At 36.9% G+C, this 24,396-nt stretch overlaps 2 protein-coding genes across 4 annotated transcripts in view; one reads left to right on the forward strand and one right to left on the reverse strand.

Moving 5' to 3' along the window:
• Positions 1 to 13,287, reverse strand: part of LOC139134738 (transcription factor SOX-6-like) — an 88,739-nt gene extending 75,452 nt beyond the window's left edge. For 2 of the 3 annotated variants that reach the window (XM_070701776.1, XM_070701820.1), the window contains exon 1: positions 6,595 to 6,672. The gene's annotated coding sequence lies outside the window, so the exon portion shown is untranslated. Of the gene's footprint in view, positions 1 to 6,594; positions 6,673 to 13,167 lie in introns of those variants that run through there. The other variant, XM_070701784.1, reaches the window with a different exon arrangement.
• The window catches only part of LOC139134777 (branched-chain-amino-acid aminotransferase, cytosolic-like), a 44,905-nt gene that overhangs the window by 10,737 nt on the left and 9,772 nt on the right, over positions 1 to 24,396 (forward strand). The window contains exons 2-6 of the mRNA XM_070701833.1: positions 18,251 to 18,316; positions 19,983 to 20,183; positions 20,511 to 20,621; positions 21,522 to 21,641; positions 22,770 to 22,930. Of these exons, the coding sequence (XP_070557934.1) occupies positions 18,251 to 18,316; positions 19,983 to 20,183; positions 20,511 to 20,621; positions 21,522 to 21,641; positions 22,770 to 22,930 (659 nt within the window). The remainder of the gene's footprint in view (positions 1 to 18,250; positions 18,317 to 19,982; positions 20,184 to 20,510; positions 20,622 to 21,521; positions 21,642 to 22,769; positions 22,931 to 24,396) is intronic.

The following is a 24,396-nucleotide window of genomic DNA, read 5'->3' on the forward strand; positions in this document are numbered from 1 at the left end:
GCATGCAGAGCCTGAGATGACAAAGCAACGTTCCAAGGTCAATTAACAAAAACCTTACAAGAAGACACTTTAATGAACAGATTGACAATGCTGATGCCAAAAGAAAATAATTCATCCAAAGTTATTAAAAAGTGCCAAAAAAAGTCTGGCATTCTGTATTGCTGACCTTGTCAATTTACCGTGTACTTGGCTGAGATATTTTGTATTGAGCCAAAATAACACTATACTTCAATTATGATACGGCTCTCGGATTTTCAGTTGCTTGGTTTGATTTGCCTTTCTGAATTGGATGATACTAATTGGCGCAAAAGGCAACCTTAACCTTTGAGCGCTGTAATTTTCTCCCGCCAAAATTTTAGTGCAAAATTTTAGAAATTTTATGAATTTTTCTGTATTTTTTAAATAATTTTGGACCAAATGGACATCACATTTCATTGGCTACACTTTTTCTCAAAATTTTGCCAAAAAATCTGAGAAAAATTACCTGGGGGTTTATTTTATAGGGGGACAAAATTAGACTTTGGCGCTCAAAGAGTTAAAACTGACTTGTCACATCCTCCATTCCCATCTTAGTCCAAAGCCAGAAATGAAAAAGTGCCATGGACGTCCCCACCAAAGTTTGGTTGATGACAATAAGGGTGAAAAGTAGGTCAGCCTTTTCCTGGATATTGTGGTTAATCCTACCAGCAAATCTGTCTTCCGTTGTTACAAAACATGCGTAGCAAATAGGCGAATGTAGGTTGGTGACAGGCACTCAAATTACCTGACAAGGCATGTTTTGAATACACAAATACTCATATTTTATAAACAATATTTCTCTGTCACTTTGTGCATGTATTGTGTTTCAGTCCTGAAATTTTCATGCTGCAAGAGTTCAGTATTGAGGAACCTCATGCCACTACAATAGTTGTGTTGTCATCTAATCTGTAGTAATCTGTGTTATCAAGTCTTTTAACATATGGAGAGGTCAAAGTAATTTCTTTGGCTTGAAATATAAGGAATAAATGTATAGAAAACAACTGATAGATTTTGTTCAACAATACCTTTTGTGTATGTTTTTTGCAAGCCTTAGGAATAACAGCTCCACAGTGAACAGTTTTATAGAATAACATAATCTGATCTGAGGGGCTCCAGTTGCTTCAAAAAGCTAAGAAGGCCAAGCAAAAATCCAAACTGTTTCATTAAGGTAATATGCCTTGCCTTGAAAGTGAAAATTTGAAACTTTTACCCAAACTTTCCTCAATATAACTGCCAATCGTTTTCCTACCAAATCAAGATTAAAGACCAGGGGTCACTTTGCAAAGTATTGTGCTAGAGCTTAATATTTACCAATATTTGAAATTCAAAATGGCTCCTGCTCTGTGTTAACTGTATTGGGAAAAGAAAAATTTACGATTTTCATAAAACTAAGATTCCAAAAATGTTTCTCACTCAAGCAGCTTTGAAATGAGCCCCCACAAGTGGTGGATCATAAAAGAATTATAAAAATTTGATTGTCCGAATATCTGTCCCCGAGGGGCATTCTACCCTTAGAAGGCTGAACCGAATCACGCAGACCGTGACCCAATGCTCTTCAGCTGTGACATATCTTCAGTATGGTTATGTCAGGTCATGAACTTGAGAGGGCCTACCACTGGCATGTCATCTTTAGAAGGCAATACTGGTATTAAGTAGAGTGTTACAGTGAAATCTCAGCTTGCATTCCTGAGAGTACTTGTCGTACTTGTGACAACATACAACAGGGATATGTAGTTCTCAGTGCTTGTCATAGGCTGTTTTACATACCACAACTCATTTTAAGTAATGTTCATTAATTGAACTGAGAGTTTTTATCAACTGGAAAGTGATGTTACTGAACTTGGCTGAGTGTGCAACGCTGACGACTTCAATTTGCTTTTCAAATACTGCTATTTTTTTTTAATAAATAGAAATAAATATACAGAAAAAATGTAATCACATTATATGCGGATCATAATCCCTCTGAAAAGGAGCCACATTTGTGCTATTTAATCTAAGCTAACATGATCAGCTATCGCTGCATTTGGTTCATTGTCTATTTACATGGTGTGGCAGTGAAAGCAATACCCAGTCCATACTATGTATAGCTTTGATATTAGATGAACCTGATACACATCAATACAGAAATACCATTGACTTGTGACACCAACTTGTGCTGTTTTTGGCAGCTCAGTACTCAGTACAAACCCCCTTATACTACATATTTTCAAAAAGCAGAGAATCTACAAAGACTTGATACTACTTAATGACCTTTAATAGCTCATTTAAAACTAGAGCATCATTTGTATAAAAACAATCATTTGTTTTTGCATTATCTATTGTCATTCTTAAAAGGCTGGAGTTGAAAGACTGACATTCCAAAAAAGTGATTAAAATTCTGATAACTCTCAAAATGTGAGAGCTTTATTGCCAATCAGTATTGTCTTTTTGTCATAATAAACTAGGTATTTCAAGAGCATAATGTGAAAATTTCACAAAATTTGACCCAGCCAGAGTGGAGTTCAATTGTTTTGAAATGTTGAAAACACAAGCCAGGAATTCCGGTGATTTGAACGTTTCTCACTCATACCATTGTTCAGAGTAGGAACTATATTTTTCCTTGAAGTTTAATGCAGTTATTCAAAATATTCCTCTGGCTAGTAATTTCTGATGACAATGTTTAACTATACAACCAGTAAAATCATTGGATGAAAATTTACCATAGCTTGGCGATGGTGTTATAAAATATTTTCTAAGAAATATTTGAATGATTTCTCAAAGATAAAGAATCATGATCTTCTTGCTGGTATTGTTGTTGCTGTCATTATTGTGACTTTTTTCAATTTTTTGCAATGAATGTATTTTCATTTTGCTGTGTGTTGTGTGTTATCTAGCTCACATACATATCAAGTACAGTAGAGACTGTACTTTTAAGGAATTGTAAAGACGTGGCCAGACCCTTGAAAAATGGTTTCAGTCTAGGAATTTAGAGTGTTATATTGAAATGTCAAGTTTCCAAAAAGAGACTGTACAAGGATCTATATCAGTCCATTGTGTAAATATAGGCCCTAATGATCAGGAAGGCAATTTAGGTCAAGGCCCCAGCGTTATGGCCATTTGGGTAAAATGTTACAATGTTTTCATAGTAAATTGTGCACACTGAAATATTGTCCAAAGCTGTCCAATCAAGACAAGGGTAAACAAAGGTCATTCTTCAGATAAAGAATATCATTCACAAGGACGGCCATTGAAAGGAACTTTTTTGTTTCATGGCCTGTCTGTATGGCAGAATCTTCCATGTATGGATGAGTAGGTGTGGGCAAATACTAGTAGGAAATCAGCTACCTGTGTTCTGGAAATGTAATATGATATACTTGTAACAACAATCATAGCCACAGATAAAACTACTGCTAGAACGCCACTGTCACAAAAACTTTGTAAAATATACTTCATGTTTTTTTAACCACAACTGAACTTACATGTACAGTATATATCTAATTTTAGTAGGCCATTTGATCAACTTTTCAGAGGCACAAGATAACATTACTTTAAGGTAGTATGCGCCTCGAAAGGGAATGACTTAAACTTTTGCTCAAACTTTCCTCAAGGAATCTTTAAACACACTGTAACCAAATCATAAAAATCAGGGTTCACCATGCACAGTTTGGTACCAGAGAAATAAATTTCCCAACATTTACTGATATTTAAAATTCAAAATGGCCGCCATCCCTGTATTAACTTTCTATTAGGAAAATGAAATTCTAGATTTTTTAAAATGTAAGATATATGATGGTGAATATTTTTGTTACTGCAAGAGCTTTAAAATAAGCCCCCACCAGTGATAGATCAGAAAAGAATTACAAATATTTCAGTATCAGTCCGAATATATGTGTCCCCGAGGCATGTTCTACCTTAAACCAAAACTGTGGACAGTACCGGTATGTTTGTTAAACTAAAGCAATGAGTTCTATATTGATAGACACAGCAATACAGAAATCACCCATATGATGGCAGTATGACAAACAATTGTGTTCACGAATGCATGCAGTACATCTACACTACATCATCGGTCAGTGAGAGAGGTATATGGACATCATAACATGTAGCAAAAAAGTGACAGGTTTCCTGAAAAGAATGTAGCATATCTCGCTGCACCAGCACATGACAAGCTCAAGAGGTATCCTCTCATACTATAGTCGTAGTACCGGGGTAGTTTGGACTTTTACGCATCATTCAGTCGATTAATGATGAGGCCATATGATCGTCTGTCAAATTTGTACACTGTATTTGCTCACTTAGGATAAACTATAGTTCTGTGGAGTCTTTACTGTAAATGTTTAGACAAGATATTTTCTACAAATTGGTTAATTTAACTGCAAGAAGCATATGTTATCGAAACATATGAATTTCACAAAGTTGTGACAAGTTTATATTCTTTTAAATCTTGGTGTTTCAGTGTCTGAACGTGTTCACCCCAGTGTCCTGTAAGTAGGTCCACAATCACAATTATAATAATGGATTTTGGGCCAAACCACGCGATAGAGGGACCATGGGCAAACCATGATTTATGAAAGGGCAAAACCGGTCCATTTGTCTGCTCTCCCCAAGCGTTGAAGTATAATGCAACCAGCTGTGTGACATTACTCATCTTCTGCCTGTTTTAACCCTTTGAGTGCTGTAATTTTTCCCACCAAAATTTAAATGCAACATTTTGCCTATTTTTATGAACTTTTGTGAAATGTTTTTGATAATTTTGAACCAAACGAACATCACATTTCATTAGCTACAGGTTTTTATTAAAATTTTGGCAAAAACTTGAAAAAAGTTTTAGTAGGGTATATTTTATAAAGGTGACCAAAATTAACCTTGGCGCTCAGAGGGTTATGTGTCATACGCTGTACACAGAAAACTATGGAAAATTTGTGAATGGTGCCTTTCTTGCGATGATAGAAATTTGTATGGCTGTGTGCCAAAGATGTCAAACACACAGCTCATGCTTGATTTGTATCAAATAAGTGAAATTTTTAGATGTATAAGCTTTGATATTTCGTCTCAGCCGAAATGATGGCAAACCACTGGCTGGCAAATTTAGACCACAAGTGTATCGTCTCCCGGCTTGCTATAGATGACATAAAGTGAAGATTTCTGCGCCTTGGCTGTTATTAATTTTCCAAGTGTGTTAGCTTTGTAAATTCTATTAATAATTTGTGCAGTTGATATTGTCACTGTCACACTACCGGATAATAATTCAAAGTTATAGAGGGGTGCAGAATAGGCATGGTAAAGATGTGCAATGTTAGATGTCTTCAATTTAAAAACAATGTAACCCAGTTGTAACTTTTTGAACCTTTCTCGATAGTGGAAATTAAAATGTAGTGGGATTTGAAATCACATTGTGGTGGAAGTTCCCTTTCGAGATTTTAATCAAGCATAAAAATCTGTTCTGATCAATGGTAAACAGAAAATAATATATGGATGGCTCACTCTTGAAGGCTTCAGACAGGTAAACCCTTTTAACTGGCCATATTTTGATAAATCTTGTTTAATCATTAACCATAAATTGAGACTGTAAAGCATTTGTCAGGCTGACTGTTCTCATAAGAATGGCGCCAAACAGAGGAACGGTGTTGTTTCCATGTTGATTTTTGGTCAGAACAACTGATTATGCCATTGAGTGGCCGATGACTGCGATGCCCGAATGCAGATCAAAGGCTGTTGATTTATATCACCGTGAGTCTGAGAGGTCACATGCTGTGTGTTGCCATACTGGTGACCCGATGGGTACCCCCTTTTTATCTATTTTTGCGCAAAAACATCTCAGAGGCCCGTCTGCTTATTTTCATAAATGTTGAGTAAATAACAAAAGTATTAGAATACTGAAGAGGGTCATCAATCATGGGAAAACTATATCTGTGGAAAACGTCCCCTACATCCATAATTTCTGCCCGGAAATTTCTGTCTTTCATCGGTTTCGATAGCATCCGATCAGCAGGGGATTAAGATAACGTTGGTTGATTCTTGTACAGTGTTTGTGAAAAGGTTTGAGCATTTCAAATGTGAATTTTCTAAGGTGCAGCATGATGAACTGCCCAAAAAACATAGACAGACAATATCTAAGGGCCTCAGGTCAACATAACTGTTCAATTTTGTTCTTGGCAAAGTGTAGCTTTGGTCAGACTCGTCTCTCCAGCAGCCTAATGCCTTCCCTGTTTGCAGCTCCGGTGCAAACAGTAGAGCGGAAGATCATAGCTTTTATTTGTTTTGTTTTTCACAGAGGATTTGTAATATTTGTCTTACATAAAACCAGTCCTTAATTTATGCAGCGGATGTTTTGGTTACCGTTGATGACGTACACATGCCGGGGTAAATGAATAGCCGCCCGAGTTTTGATGTGTAGTTCGTTCAACGGATTGTCGATAACAATTAACTTCTGTACTGAGCATGTTAGTTAACGGCAAGGTTATTTGTCGAAGTGGTCCCCATGAATTGTTGACACAGCTAACGCTTTGTCAAAACAGTTGGCGATCGCTCCTCTCATCGCATGCCTAGAACGAGAAAGCCACTCGCAACATTTCAACAACAGGTAGAAGTACTTACCATGCGTTTGACGGGAAAACATTTACGTTAAAATACCATCATCATTAGGTGCAGTGGACCATTGTGCACCATAAATAATCTCTTGTTTAATATTAACAGAGCTCACAATGTCCAACATTTCCAACGATCTGTTTGTATTATTTGATAAAATTGTAGACAAACAAAAAAACAAAATGGGCTGATGGATTTGATTTTGATAAGCGGCTGGGTACTTTGATCTAGCTTGGTTTTGATACCTTTTGGTTCTAATTTGCAAATTCAACGATGAATTTACATGGTTATGGTGGATTTTGAGGTAGAATTACTGCTGATTTATGGCCACTCTGAGCCACCTGTACTGGCTTGAGGACTCTCATGGTACCAGTTGCCCTCATTGTTCATTGTTGTGCACAGGAAACGATCCGTTTGTAAAACCACTGTACAAAAGTAAACACTGAAGACGGGGGAGAGGCCACATGCTAAGTGTGCGCTGCTACGTGTGAGTGTTGAGCACGGGCAGAGTCTCGTACAAGTGATGTACGTCAATACATAACAACTGGTGCAGCCATCAGTCTAAAAATTGTGACAGAATAAACCCCTACCCTGAAAATTGTCATTACAGCTACTTCAGATGGCATTTTGAATGGTTTTGTTATTACAGTGTTTAAAGTGATAACAATAATTTATAGTGTTTTCTCTTTGTAAATGTAGAAACACTTCCGTCCCAGCCGTGTTATGTCTACACGAATTCAGTGTGTTAATCAAGCTGTACAAATATTTCATACTTTCAAGTTTGGTAATGTACATCTGCAAGGAATTGACAATTGTAGTTATTGTCTTTGGCCAGTTTGCAAGATTATAACGATCACCCATCCAAAGACGCCCCTAAAGATATTGCAAATTTAAATTCAAATTAACCAATCACGTGGTCAGCATTGAAGTGCCTCATATCTGCATTTGTTTTTCAAATTTCAAAATCTTGATAACGTCCGTAAGATTTTATTTCTATATGATATCAGGAGGCTAAAAGGAGAAGCACTCACTGTTGTTTTGTATGCTGTATCAGCCAACATCGTCAGATTAATTTAACTATACCACACCCAACAACCGTTAACACAAAAGGCATTCTTTCGAAAGCAAAAGAAAATATTTGCACAAGTTTTCAGAGCATTTCACATTTTTTCCCCAATGCTCCCCAGGGGTTCTACTTCTTTATCATGACTGTATAAACTTGACATCATTAGAAATATTGCTCATTTGCCCACGAATCAAGTTGAAAAGTTCTAATGATGTAATTTGTGAGTCTGGAATATCCTATGAATGTAATCTTTCCTTTGGAGACAAAACCATTTTGTTTAAATTGTCAATGACATCTGATATTTGCTGTAGAGATAAAACTTATATTTATCCTTTTTTATGACAATGAATGATGTCTTACCACCCTTAAAAGAAATGCATCAATGAGTTGCAAGAATATAATTGATTAAACAGCATAGTCACCGAATATATAGAAAAGTGACAAATTCTGCAAGAAGACATATGGTTGAAGGTGTCAGTATCTCAAAGGTTGTCACAATTGTTGATTACTCTATGCTATGTGAAGAAGCTCCTTTTTAAAAGGACAGTAGCTTTAATTTTTAGTAATTTTTTTAACTATCTGTCTTTTCAATATCAACTACAGTCACAGGTTCTACTTTCTGAAGCAGATCTAATTTTCCGAAGCATGTTGAGATACAGAGAGTATTCAGCTTGTCAACTCATGCTCTGCCTGCACATGTGACACCGCATTGTTATTCTTGATAAGTGAATTCTGACCTGGACTAGAATTCAATTGTAAATAACAACGGTTAATTTTGAATTTTAAAAATGCTGTGTCTGTTGAATATACAGTTGACAAAACCCCGTAGCTGCATTGAATAGAGAAGAAACAAGAAGTTATTGTACTCACCAAGATAACCAAAATGCTGTGATATTTGTGAGAACTATCTCACCTCTGTGTCAGCGCTGAAGTAACTAAGTAGGACTTTGGCAATGGATTTGAGAAGGGGGGATGTTTTCTACAAATATTCAAAGCTCTGAAATGCACCATGGAACTCTGGCAATGTTAATAAAACTTTAAGAGGAAGAACTGCTGCATAATTGGAAACTTTTGTACACATTGTTGAAATCATTCTTTGTTGTTACTAAACTATGGGAAGTGAGTAAGATTATTTTAGAGTCGCGCATTAAAACTGTATTTACATGTTCCTGTTGTAGTGAGAAGTTAGATAAAGGAAATTACCGGTTTTAACATGGTGATTTTTCTTTCACAGCAGAACGTTTTCCCACATGTGTGATTAGAGTTTGCTTGTTGTTTGTACCAACCCTAGCACGTGTACCTATTTGATAAGTAAAACCAGGAACTGCATTGCCACATACTTCCATTGCTATAACCCAGGCAGTTGTGGTTTCCAATAGAATTTACACATATGCATGGATCAGTTTGTTTGTGGTGATCATGAGAGACGAGCACAATTCCTTACTTTCTCTTACCTGTAAAGGTAGAATGTGCCTTGGGGACAGCTATTCAGACTCAAATTTTTTCACCACTTTCTTGGTCTACTGCTTGTGGGATTCCACTTTGAAGCTTTTTGGAGTAAGCCTTATTTTTTTTAAATCGAAAAATTCTATTTTTCCCATAGAGTCAATACAGGGATGGCAGCCATTTTGAATTTCAAATGTCAATAATTTGTTTCACAACTACCAAACTTTTCACAGTGACACTTGATTTTCATTCTTGATTTGATAAGAGAATGGTTAAAGGTTTCATTGAAGAAAAATTTAAGCAAAAGTTTAAGTCCATTTTTGAGGCGCATACTACCTTAAAAGTAGAGAATGCAGTGTTCAGTACAAGTAATGAATGGTTTCACTGTGTCAGAGTACCAAAAAAGGCCAATGAGGGCACACAGTCCATGTAGCCGACAATGAGATGCAAATGATATGCGGTTAAGGTCTCCTCAACTAACTTTCAGCTGGTTCTTCACTTTCTACTATTTTTATAGTATTTTTTACAAAGGCACAGACTTATTCTACCTGCAACTTAAAACTGATACTGATTTTGTAGCTCATTCTTTACTATTTTTCATAGTTTTTGGTAGCCGGTAACAGACACTTCGTGTTCGTGTCGGCTACATGGACGATCTGCCCTCCAATGAGAGACTCACAGTGTTCAGAGTGTTTGTACAAGTAGTTTAGCAACATACTGTGTTGAGTAGACCAAGAAACTGAAGTCGATATTTAGGATAAAAAATACTGATAATGAAAGATGTAAAGAGTTACAGATTCTTAGTCTCTGAAAACTGAGAAGGAAATGAGTTCCTGAGGTTAACTTGCGAGACAATAGCTGTAACATTTGTTTGTTTTCACTTTACTCTATAAAACATGTACATTTTATCAGCTCCTTGATGCTGTTAGTGATGCAGGGCTCATGTGATTGGTTTATTGTCCAGTCGTGAATCATGGGTCCCTTGTCATTCATCAACATTACACTTCTTCTCTGAAACCTAGGGTCAAAAAAAGTTAATCGTGGAACAACATGACCTTGAAAATGAAATTTAGGGCTGGAAAGTCCTGGAAAATTGATAATCTGCTCATAGTTTGCAAAAGTGATGAGATGATCAGTTACGATGGCATAAAAATCATATATATCATGGTATAGTAAAAATGGTATTTTGAACCTCAAAAAGTCCATGAAAATTGCTGAGAAAGACTTTCAAAGTCCTTGAATTTTAAGTGACTTTGAGAGTATGGACCCTACTTTGAAATCAGAGATGTAGCTTTCCTGGCATTTTCTTATTATAACATATTGCAATAAGCATAACATTTGCATTTTTATACTATTCAGATTTTTGCATATTCTTTTTTAAAATATCATCTTCCTGAAAACTCACTTGGTTTGTAGCTTTCTAATGATTACCTAAAGGTAAAGATTGCATATTTTAAAGTTTTAGGGTCAATTGTCTTACTTTTGATTAAAAAAGTTTGTTTTTTGTTACTAGTCATGGCATTGATATATTTGACTTATAGGGGTGACATAAGTCGTATTTCATTAAACGATAATGACAATTTTTCGTCAATTTTTGCAAATTTTTTGAAGTCCTTGTTTAATGTTTCAATCATATTTGTTCTGTTTCTGTCATACAATCTAGTTAAAAAATATGTTTCGTTTGTCACGAAGTCAACAAAACAGGTCTTGCAGTTGGTTCATGTTTGATATTGAGGAGTTGCTTAGGAATTGTGTTCATTATTGTTTTTGATGAAAAAATAACAACTGAGCTGTATCGAGACTATTCTTCTGTTCATTGTGTGCTGAAATAAAAAGTCTCGGCCGTGACAACATATTGCATTGTTCAACTGTGTTATTGTTGACGATGAATTTTAGTCAAGCTGAAATTACTTGTTAAAAATTACCGGGGTAGACATTACACATATACAGCAAACTGTACATAACAGACTGGCCAAGATATTGGAAAAAAGTCAACATGCCATATTTATTCATTCATGGGGGATAATTATAGAGTTATAAGAGCACTGTGTTTCCGTAACTCTTTGATTCCAGATGTTTGCCAATGGTGCAATTAATAGTCAATCTCATTCCATTTAAACAATTATGTTAATTCTGATCTAAATGGTGACAGTCAATATGTACCTGTGTAATAGAAACAAATAAATTATGTCTGTTCTCTGCCTATTACATGTAGATATAGACGGTTTCAGTCTTTTGCATTGTAAATTATTTTTTTTTAACATATCAACCATTATAGGGTATGGTATGGAAACGCCAGAGCCCTGATGAATACCGGTAGCAGTAGGGAAACATTTATAAAAAAAAGGGCCAAGAAGCTTCCCAGCGTCCAATAAAGTGTTAGCTTTCCCTGTCGCTTATCTAAAAATAAACAGGCATTTATTCCTACTTAAGTCCGTGCACCTTACAGATAAGCTGAATGCCTGAAATAGGAGAGAAGATAGATCAGTTTTAGCGTATTGGTCTGTGGCCACATCAGGGCATGGAAACCAATGCGAGTACAGTTCCTTATTTGCCTTGAAATGATTTGACAGTCTGACAGAGCCAATCATGACATCAACATCAGTCGTTTTGAAAACGCCACGATAATACAGAAACATGCGATCCAGGACTATACATGGAACTTTCACTGAATATATGTATACAGATGAATCGTGCAAAGTGGGGCCATTCTAAAGTTTCATTGGACTGTTACCATAGCAACCGGTAATAGAACCCCCCTCTTACTGTCAGTCTCTCAAGTCTGGATAATACACCTCTGTCTCGTAAAAAAAATGACGCCTCAATGAAAAAAAATTTACACTTCTGCAAATCTTTGCGTCTCAGGGATGCATCACATATAGAAAAAATCCCCATCCGAGCATGGCAAACGAGTTCACACAATTCACAAGTTAAATGACTGGCGTAAGCCGATTTACAGACCCTTTGTGTAGTTTCTCACGTCACCTTAGAAGGAAGATTCAATGTCTGAGCTAGTTCATTTGTTGTTACAGACATTTTTCCAATTTGGGATTTTCAAACCCTACTAGCACACACACTGCTGATATCCGCACTTCATACGATTCTTGAGCGCTATTAAAAATTATGGAAAAATGTGAACGCTGGACAAATTTGAATTACCATTCCTGAAATTAAGTGGATGAATTATGACATTGAAAAGATCGGGTATCCTTGACCTTATTGTTGCTATTGTTAGCTCAGCCTCATCTGAAATTCACCTGTCAAATTCCTGCATCTCCGTAATGCCATGCATTTGAACCCTCCATTAACCCTCAGTGTGTTCAGGTCCCCACATACCGACTGAAAACAATAGGAATGTATCGCAGATCAGTCGTGAAAGAGCATTCTCCAACCCTTTCACCGCAATGGTTTGGCCCAAAACCTACTGTGATAAATGGTGAATGTGGACCTGTTTACACGGAATTAGGGTGAACAGGTCAAAGAATATTCAGAAAGAATGTCAGCTGTGATGGGGGACATGTATCTGATCAATGATGTGAAATGCTAGGGAAAATTTGTTAGCAAAATTGATAAAAATGAAACATTATTCATTTTTGATACACAGTGAATATTTTCAGTGTGGTTTTGTTAAAACTGCAAGGATGTCAAATTAACACTGAGATTACATAAAAATTATTGTATTTCCTTCATGAAAATATATAGATTTATAGATGTGTATTTGCATTATTTATTAAATAATTGCAATATTTTTTCCATTGAATATTTTTGAAAAAAAAGTAAAATTGATGCTAAGCAATGCTCATTAAATTTATTTCATTATTATGATTTTTTACTCAAATATATTTCATTATTCTGAAGCGTGCAAACTTGACTGAGCAAAGCCATGATTGCATAATGAAAAATTTACATTTCAATAAAGAATCCATCATGAAATAATTTTGCTTTGGAAACTTTATACCGTAAAGGTGTCACCCTAGGACTTGTAATGAGACCAAATTTCAATTTAGGAAGTGTAACAATATTTGTAAAAATAAATATTGAAAAGAAAATTTTTTTTGCTGATGGCTTACCGTGATTTTCAAAGGAAGGCAACGTCCAAAATGATGCAGTGGAACTGTGTGTATCGTACAGTCAGTCCGGTCAATTTTCTAAACAACACACCAATGATGTTGTGTTCTTGAAGCTGTGGAGCTGTATGTCAGTCACTAACCATAAGGAAAATGATATAGCCCTGCGAGGGCAGTGTGGGATAACAGACACAATACAATACAATGCTGTTCGCATACAACAATAGAGTGACTTTGCTTGTTATGTTGCCGTGGAAACCACTGTTATTGACATTTTTGCGAGGTGATGTCATGTTGTAACAAAAATAGAGAAAGGTGTGTCTTTTTGGACAAAGGGTGATTATGTGTTCATTAATGCACAAAAGATGTAAGACGTTGCCCTGCGGTGATCTCGAGAATTTAGTGTAGGCCTCAAATATAATTTCCTCTTATTCTAAGGTTGCCCTGTGTGGCGGGTACATACATTCCTACAAAAGAAGGTGGCAACAATAGTAAACAATGGTCTCTTGGTTGATTGTTTCGCAACAAATGGAGTTTTGTTCACAGCGTGATGTTTCAAGTGACCGCTGTTCAGACCACGGGTCCATATACCGTGCATGGCATCTCCAGGGGCTCTGGGACAAAGCGCTCTCACTACCCTGCCCTACTTGTCAGAAACATTGGTATTCTTTGCCACCACAATGCTTATCACTCTCAAAATGAGTGTAGCTTGTGGTTAACCACCCTTTCCTCATCAAACCAGTTGCATGATGGGAATGAATACGTACCACCAAGGATAGCTCACAATGGGTTCTGGTTAAATTGTTTATCCAAAGGATCAGAACTTTTGATAAGATTTTTATTAAATGTCAGAATACACCACTTCTAATGATTCCACAAGTTCTCAGTGACACAAGCAGCTAGCTGTCAACAGCTCAGCACCTCCTTTTATCTTCACTTTCTGTTTGTCTAGATCTAATCTCTCAATCTCTCTCAAAGCACACACATCTGCATTGTTATATTGCCTCTCGGAATTTCCCCATTCCCTCACCTACTCCCTCACACAAATTCACCTCTCCCTCTGTCTCTCTGTCTCTGTCTCTCTTTCTCAGTGTCTTAAATTTCTGTCTGTCGCCCTCACACATATTCACCTGTCTCTCCCCTCACTAATTTACCTCTCCCTCGTCCCTCTGTCTCTCTGTCTCTGTCTGTCTCTCTCTTCTCTCTGACACACACTAAGACACACACACACATCCCTTACACATCCCTTTCTATTCAGTCCACACACTCGTTGTTTACACACAACACATGCCCCCAAATGACCTGGAAGTGATCCATACCAAGTGCCCTTGTATTGATGACCCCTGAACCTGACAACCTAAGTATGAATTGAAATTTACCCGGAGACATGCCACGCTACAAAACTGTCCCCTTGAGCACCTGCTGTTTATTGTCTTCTGTTAAACTGTATAACCTTGGCATGGCTTCAAACATCCACTGTCCACTAACAATGGCTTACTCACCCCTAACTCTATCCCTAACACTGCTCTTTTGTTCGCAGTGAAAAAAACACACACATTGTGTTCACCATGTGTGCCTTCAGAACAAATTACAATATTGTTGAAAATTAGACCAGATCACAGTGGTTCTATTGTGCATTTTGTTCAGTGGTGTTAGTTTTATTGGCCGTCTTGTCAACCTCATTGTACCTTTTGTTCAAATGCTGGCCTGGAAACATAAAATTCCATCTGCAGCTCGTTCCAGAATTCATGATCCATATGGGACACAATATCCATAACAGTTATTCCACAAAAAGCTATGGAATTTTTTATTCCCCAGTTGTATTCATAGCCCTTTCTAAGCTTTATACATCCATCAGAGAATGGTTTAAATATTCATATTCTTATTGTTATATTTTTATAGAATTTTACAGTACATTATAAAAAAGTTAGCTTCATATACAGGTCAACAATTTTTCTGACCAATTTATGATTTTACCGAGTCTGATCAGTACATCAAAAAATGAAAAAAATCATAATATCATGAGTTTTCTGTTTTCATTTTGAATTTAATAGTCTGAGATTGTTTTATTTATGATTAATTATTTCACTCTGATGCAACAATTTATAGGACTGGACCATACTGCTATTGCCTTTTTCCTGACAAACACTTGGTTATTTTCTGCCACTGTACTCTTTACAAATATGATGTATTGTGTGATTAATTTACATTCAGTCAATTATTTACAATTCTGAAAATTCACAGATTCTTTTGTAATCCCAGATTTCATGTGTCAAAGGTAAACAAGACAAATAATTTTCATTTACACTAGTTTGACACAAGGAATTTTGTACTTGAATATTGTTTCGTCAAGGTATAAGGTTCTTGTCAACAACTGGTTGGATTGAGTTGATTTTGATCAAATACTTACAAATCAACCATAAAATGGTGACATATTTCACATCATAAGTAGCAAGCAGACGGCTTATCTGTATTTCAACAATTTATGTATTATTCTATACTTTGTGTAAACAATTTACATATCATTGTCCTCAGCTGCATTTTTTTATATATACCTGGGCGTCGCTACCATACGTGGAAATTCCCAACTTTGTTTTTTCAAGCCACGTGTACCAAACAGTTCTGCGGCAGTTAGGCAAACATTCCACAGTGACTCAATTTGTTTGCAGTGTTTGTAATGGCGTGGAGCATGATTTGTCATCTAGCTGACGGAAGAACGAAAGAAGTTTGAGTATTTCACCCCTGATATGAATTACATCTGTGCCTTAATTTGCAGGATCGTAGCTCTCCGACCTGCCCTTTGTACATTGTTTGCCTTTTATTCATAAAACGTTATTGCCTTTTAGCTGCGTGCCACTAGATCACAAAGTGTTGTGTTGATATAATGACGCGACCCAAGCGAAACCAAATAATTGAAATAAGTTATTGTGATAACATTGTGTGGTGTGTTTACCTCCGCTTATCCCCAGTGCCTGCTGCAAGGATGCCGTCGATTGCACATGGTTAGGGTCATCGACTCTCAGCTCATGTCTGATCTATGAGATAAGGCCTCCGTCCAACGTTGAAGTTCCGTTTTGTCATTGAACACAATGTAGATATGCCACGTGCTCATTAGATTTTTACACTCGCTGTGCAATGGTCCCACCACCTCACCGCATGCAGATGTGCTCAATTTTTATCATGATTTTAGGAAGGATCCATTCAGAGCATATAAGAGAAGGAAACTGAAATTTTGAGTGTAAAATGAGCGAAACGCAGGAAAGTCAGTCCCAGAAATTGTAAATGAAACTTCAGATTTTCAGTAAATTTCTGATAATCATTCAGTACCTTTGTTACATTTTTGCCTAAAGCAGTCAATGTCAAACTAAAGTAATAATATAATAATAATAATATTTATTGCTTGCTAGTAAATACAGGATTTACATCAATTTTTGCTCAATAAAAGTGTTACATAAAAATAAGTCGACAATTCTGCGGGGCATAAATATCGCCAATCAACGTTTTATAGTAAACTTGTCATTCTCTGCATGTAACAAATCCTCATGGTTCAAACACAGGCATTCAGGGTCTATTTTGTGGGATGTGATCATTACTGCGTTTTTTTCCTGTAGGGCTGTTGTGTAGTAGTCTACATGATTTGAAAGCTGGGCTCTAGGAACTTGCATGTACACTGGGAACTTGGAACTAGGGAGTGAACCTGTTGATAGTGTAGTTACTCTCTCAGCTGATTGTCCATACTGCACATATTTGTATATCCTCAGTCGTTTTATGATGGAAGAACTGTGGTAGATTAATGATACCCTACTGGTTGTAGTGAGAAAGCACCTAGGTTACTAAGGACATCTTGTGTTGTGCATTTATGTTAAATATGTGCTATATTCGCAAAGAGAAGTGCGTGAATGTTGCAAAACTTCAAACACAACAAACTTGTTATATAAATCCTATCAGATTATTTTTGGTTGATTCTCTTTATATGAATGCAGTTATTGTTTTTTTTTATGAATTTCATTTTCTGTGCATCATGTTAGGCGACAGGGTGCTGGAATTCACCTGCCAGTCAGAACAGCGCCCTCAGTGTCTAGTAGCATGCTGTCTCTACTGAGCAATAGTATAGAATAAAAAGTGTCTCTGAAAAACTGTCATCTTGAGATTTATGCAGAAAAATGAAAAAATTAACTTCGAGATGAAAAGTACGGTAGACTTGACCCTAAGCTGTTGTTTACAGTGGTCACCCGGGTGTAATCAAGCGAGTGCACTGCATTCTATTAAGACGTAAAAAACACGGAATGGTAGATCATGTACAATATCCTTGATTTTTCTTGGATATTTAAACTTGCCCCAAGGCTGTGCGTTGTCATAAATATTAAAACAGAGTAAATTGAAGCAATATACTCTGGCAGACTGTTCCATAGATAGTGGGATAAAAACAATGGCTTGGCCAGCCAGTAACTGAGCTGTGCTGAGAAAAGCCAAGTGACTACGGTAGGTCCAGTCTAGGGATATTAATGCAAATGAGTGAAACACTTTTTGGTGGTATGACACAGGCATGATGGATGTTGACTCCTTGACCACATGGAATAAAATTCAGTACCACCTGCACCATAGGTGAAGTACGGTATGAAGGTTAATTGATGAATTTGTTGTGGTAACATTAGATAAAGTAATGTATCTTTGTTTCTGGGCCTGGTCCTGGTGTCAGTTCACTTCATGAATGAAATCATGAATCAATGAAATTCATGTCAAATGGAAAAGTCTGTGATATTTTGCATAGGAGAGGAGAGAAGCTTTTGGAATTGCTGGTTGCAGGTACTAATACATATGGAACAGACTCTTAGGAGTTTGCTTAGACCTAGCATAGACAGTAGAGGGGCTTGTACTTCCCCCCTCTTCTGTCTCTGGATTTAGATCATGCAATGTCACAGACTTAGCATATTATTTGCAATGATGTCATACATCATGATGATGAATTCTTTTCTTACAGGTCACAAATTTAAAGTCTTTGATTTTATAATACTGGAAGCTATTTCACTATTCTGAAAGTGGTGTTTTGAGGGTAATTCGATTTTTTTTTCCTTTCATGATACAGATTTTGCAAAATGGTTCCATACGACTGGCGTGTCTCAATCTTCTCAGGAATTCCTCATCTTTTAAGGTAAGAGAACTGAAGATACAATCTGCCTTCCAACCCAATTCAAGTAGTCAAATTGTCGTGTATTTTAGGGTTCTTTGCAGAGTAGATTAAAGTTAGCATGCACTTCGATACTGAGAGACTTCAACTTTTGCTGAAACTTTCAACAATGAAACTGTCAACGACTCTCTTAATTTGCACGAATTAATTTGCATAATTTATGGTTTCCCCTCAATCAGAACCAAACCCCAACCCCAATTTTTTTCAAGGAGAGGGGACATTTACCCTTGTGAAAGAATGGAGAAACACTGTTGATTGTAAATTGTCATTGCATTGAATCATGCAAACGTTGTAATTTGGGTTTCATGTACGCAATATGATTATTTCAACTTGTATCAACTTGGCCAAATCATCAGATGACCATGAATTTAACTGTCTTCTGTTGAACTTTAATCCAATTGTCATCAAATTTTGTGCCGATAAGTTACCTTATCAGTATCATGACTCAATCTTAACATGTCTTCATTTCTCTACTCGACCACCTTGCCAGGCGGAAGACATTGAATTTGTGCCGATAAGTTACCTTATCAGTATCATGACTCAATCTTAACGTCTTTTCATTTCTCTACTCGACCACCTTGCCAAGCGGAAGATATGAATTTGTGCCGATAAGTTACCTTATCAGCATCATGACTCAATCTTAACATCTTTTCATTTCTCCACTCAACCACCTTGCCAAGGGAGAAAGACATTGAATTTGTGCCGATAAGTTACCTTATCAGTATCATGACTCAATCTTAACGTCTTTTCATTTCTCTACTCGACCACCTTGCCAAGCGGAAGATATTGAATTTGTGCCGATAAGTTACCTTATCAGCATCATGACTCAATCTTAACATCTTTTCATTTCTCCACTCAACCACCTTGCCAGACAGAAGACATTGAATTTGTGCCGATAAGTTACCTTATCAGCATCATGACTCAATCTTAACGTCTCTTCATTTCTCCACTCAACCACCTTGCCAGGCGGAAGACATTGAATTTGTGCCGATAAGTTACCTTATCAGCATCATGACTCAATCTTAACATCTTTTCATTTCTCCACTCAACCACCTTGCCAGGCAGAAGATATTGAATTTGTGCCGATAAGTTACCTTATCAGCATCATGACTCAATCTTAACATCTTTTCATTTCTCCACTCAACCACCTTGCCAGACAGAAGACATTGAATTTGTGCCGATAAGTTACCTTATCAGCATCATGACTCAATCTTAACATCTTTTCATTTCTCAACTCGACCACCTTGCCAGACAGAAGACATTGAATTTGTGCCGATAAGTTACCTTATCAGTATCATGACTCAATCTTAACATGTCTTCATTTCTCTACTCGACCACCTTGCCAGGCGGAAGACATTGAATTTGTGCCGATAAGTTACCTTATCAGTATCATGACTCAATCTTAACGTCTTTTCATTTCTCTACTCGACCACCTTGCCAGGCGGAAGACATTGAATTTGTGCGGATAAGTTACCTTATCAGCATCATGACTCAATCTTAACGTCTTTTCATTTTTCTACTTGACCACCTTGCCAGGCGGAAGACATTGAATTTGTGCCGATAAGTACCTTATCAGCATCATGACTCAATCTTAACGTCTTTTCATTTTTCTACTTGACCACCTTGCCAGGCGGAAGACATTGAAATTGAACTTGCCAAGGAACTGAGGGCTAAACCTGATCCGGACAAGCTTGTCTTCGGCAAAGAGTTCTCAGATCACATGCTGACCATTGCTTGGAACAAAGAAACAGGATGGGCTAAACCACAGATCAAACCATTCCAGAATTTTTCATTACACCCAGCCGCTTCAGCACTCCATTACTCTGTTGAGGTGTCGTATTTTTTTTTGTCATTTATTTTGTTCTTTGTGCTTTACGTAACAAAACAGTGTAAATTGAAACTTTCCATCACTTTTAAAAGTATTTGTTCAACATTTGTCCAACAGAATTGTCGTTTCTTTTCTCTCACTGTATTCACGTTGTCAACAGACTGTGCGTATACATAGTGTGTATTGTCACTCTTGACATACAAATTAAATTCATACTGTAATAATGTAATGTGACAGCATATTGGTACAGACATATGGTACAGTTATGAAAGCCATTTGTTGTACTTAGACTCTGGCTAATCCATCATAATGTCTCTCACATTCTTTCAGCTGTTTGAAGGAATGAAAGCATACCGTGGCGAAGACAACAAAATCCGCATGTTCAGGCCCGAGATGAATATGAAAAGAATGCTTCGAAGCACACAGAGAGCCAGTCTTCCAGTGAGTCATTTGGAAAGTCGTATGACCTTCATGACATCATTAAGTTCAGGGTTCAAAGTTCAGCCTTCACAGAATACTGATCAATTTATCCTGACTAGAAATAGCTCTGCAATAATAGACTAGAATTTGTTTGGGAAAGCATTTGTCATCGACTGCATTATGCGATTAAATTCTCTGTATCACACCACAAACACTTCTATTTACAAAGTAGAGATCAAACAAATATAGCCATCCCCCATTTAGACCGAATGGTTGTTTTTATAGCAGGCTATTTTGGACATCTATGGCTGTCTCCGCTCACAGGATAACTTTACACGTAGCAGGGACCTACATTCTCTGCATAAGTGTGTATAGTTGTGTGAAATCTATTCCGCACTTGGTCAATCAGGAACCAGTCTTATGTATTTGCTGATGAGTTCTCTGTACCTTTAAATATGATTTTACCACCTAAGTGAGTCATAGAAGTTTCAGGCAGTTCCCCATGTTGTCAGCATGGGGATTTTTACAGGTGAAACACAAGACTACAGAAGTCAAATTAAAGTTTTAGGTTATACAGGAATTTAATTCATACCAGAAATACCTAAAAAGATGAAAAGATCTTGAGTTTAGCTAGTTTCGGGAATTTTTGCCATGAAGTGATTGCAGTTGTGTTAAAAGTATTTATGAGATCACTATCGCCAACTCTTGCTGTGGTGAGTAGTCAACTTTTTACCCATAATGCATTTCAATATGCAGTTTCACTCCTTGGCATAAGATAAAAAACTATTCAAGGTAGCAAGAATTCACGTTCAAAAACATATGTACCGGTAGAAGAGAATTTTACAGCATGTAGATACAGTGTCACTCACTGCAGCTTCCTTGGTTTTTCTCTCTCTCTATCTCTCTCTCTTTTTCTGATAGGAATTTGATGGTGATGAATTCATCAAGTGTATGAAAAAACTGATCAGCATAGACAAGGAATGGGTTCCTTATTCCACTACCAGCACCCTCTACATCAGGCCTACACACATTGGAACAACGGTAAGATGTGCAGTCACTCCCTGATAAAACTACTAAACTCCGTTATCATCCTATCCCTCAGTTCTCACGGGTCAAACTCAGTTTTTTGCAGTATTTGAATGATATGCAAATTACACCCAAATCCAACCAATCAGATGTGCTGTTTTGAGTTTGGAAGAATTCCAATGGTTTTGTGGAGTACTGTGCTTGTGTAGACATTTCTTACTCACAGCCCAAATCAAAAATACAGTAGGGAGGTCACAACTCTGACATGCTATCATGGGTAACATACAGTACCAAATTCTGCACAGCAAGTAGGTCAATCCCTGAACTGAAGTTTTACTTTTTCAGAGCTACCGTAGTTCAGGATACCAAAGTTTTGAGGATTTAAATTGGTTCATGCAATCCTGTCGTGCACCTGATGGCTTTTAAAACATTCAACCCATTTGGCGGTTCATTTAAAAATTGAACTTGGTCTTACGTGTCAGTACAGTCTCTGGCAATCAATATACAGATTCATGATTCCACCATGCATTAAATATTCCATTGGAATAGTTCGTCCCTCAGTGTGTTTGTTAAGGGTGGTAAGCAGGTTGAATGTCATTGTACCAGAGTTCTCGGTAGTATAAAGCAGAATCAGATTAGGGGACAAGAAATGTTACCACGGCGTTCCCAAAGCATTTACCAATATTTCCCAACCTTTGCAAATACTTTGTTTAAATCAGTGAAGAGCTGTTCCAGTACTTAAATTTGTAATCTTTCGTACAAAACTTCCCCCAATGTTACTTTTAAGTCATTATTTTTCTCAATCAAGAATGAAAATCAGTGGTCATTGTGCAAATTTTGGTGCAATGGACTGAAACGGATTATTCAAATTTACTGTATTTGAAATTCGAAATGGCCACCAGCTCTATATTAACTCATGGGTATAAATTAGATTTACAATATTATGAAAACAAAATGGTCTAAATTTAGTTTCAAAATGAGTTCACACTATTGTGACAAGCACCAAACCACGAAATTATTAAAAAAAATTGAGAGTCAAGTATCTATCTATCTCTGATGCACATTCTACCGTAACCTCAACCAAAATGTCAGTCTGGAAGTGCATTCCCAGTAACTAAACTCTCCATGGCTTGTTCCTTACAGGGGAGTTTGGGTGTAAACACTGCTGCAGATTCCCTGTTATTTGTAATCCTCAGTCCGGTTGGCCCGTACTTCCCCACTGGTTTTAATCCAGTCAAGCTGTTAGCTGATCCACAGTATATCAGGGCATTCAAAGGTGGAGTTGGTGACAGTAAACTTGGAGGGTAAGTGTCAAGAGTTGTTTTGTTATATCTACATTTTACTGCTTCTGTAATTATATTTAGCATGTAAAGCCCCATTTAGCTTCATCTTTTTGCATTTTGTTTCAATAAGAGGATTCAAAATCAAATGCAACTTGTGTAAAAGTACTCGCCAAAGCATGACCACAGAACGGTTTTCAAACATTGGTGACAAACACATAACGCAGATTTTAACGACGAAATAATTTTGGGGTTGCAACTCAAATATGACTGCCACATACATACACATGTTAATCGAGTTAATCAATCAACAAGGATTGAAATAGTAAGTATTGGTAAGCAAATTGCAAAAACATACAGCTCATAGGGCTTTAGGCTTAAACTTAAAATTGTCAATGCAGCACCATAGTTATCATAGTTGGCTTGCATATATATGTATCCATAGAGGGCAGTATTTTGTTTAAAGAGAAATGTCATGACTATGGTAATTGTTTCATTAGTGCCATTGTAGTATAAATATGGTGGATATACCGGTACTCATTCCAACCAGTGTTATAATGTCTTGCTTCTTCAATAAATAGGTTTACCTTTCAATAATTGAATAGCATGCTTCTAAAAAAGAAACACTTACATAAACTATTTAACCCTTTGAGCGCTGTAATTCTTCGCACCAAACTTTTTTGCATCAATTTTCCAATTTTTAGGAAATTTTCCTGTAATTATTTTGATCGTTTTGGACCAGTGGACATAAGTTTTTAGTGGCTTCAGTTTTGACAAAAACTTTTGGGAATATGTGAAAAAAGTTGTCTGGAACTAAAAACACTGTGCGTTATATTTAAACAGGAACTTCCACTGTAAAAGCTAGATTATCGTAAAAAAGCCACGCTACTGATAGGACGTGCCGTGTTTGGTCCCAGAATCCCATAATTTTCAAACGTTTCAGGCGTCCATTGTCATTGAATCTTGTATATGATATCTTTGAATATGTAGCGACTAAACTTGAGTCGAAAATAAACTGAACGATTGTTCCGTCTTTTGTCGGAGAACGCATATGTTTAAAATGTGTGCCGTGTACGACCATTTGACCCCTCTGAATATGTCACACGAGTGCCCATCATGATCATTCAAATTTATCACACGGTCAAAGCGATACTATGAGAATTCAAAAACTTCCGCCCAGTGTATGCAAATGGCTGCGTCATCAAGTAATCCCCTATTGTGCGCCCACGGTCCTGTAACTTCCCGTTTAATGTAATAAAGCATACCCAGCGAAGGTATACCACGAGATTTTGACCAGTTCACAACTTGTATGCATGAGCGATAGTGGGTGCATATATGAAGTGAACTGGTCAAAATCGAGCGGTATTACCATCGCTAGGTGTGTTTTATTGCTATTATTTAATAACAGTATATTGAATTTCTGTATTAAAAATGTCAAAAAAGAATTTTTGAAGTTGCCGAGAGTTTGCGGGTATGCCAACCGTGGTATA

Source organism: Ptychodera flava, chromosome 1 (genome assembly GCF_041260155.1).
Source record: "Ptychodera flava strain L36383 chromosome 1, AS_Pfla_20210202, whole genome shotgun sequence".
In the NCBI taxonomy this organism is placed as follows: Eukaryota; Metazoa; Hemichordata; class Enteropneusta; family Ptychoderidae; genus Ptychodera; species Ptychodera flava.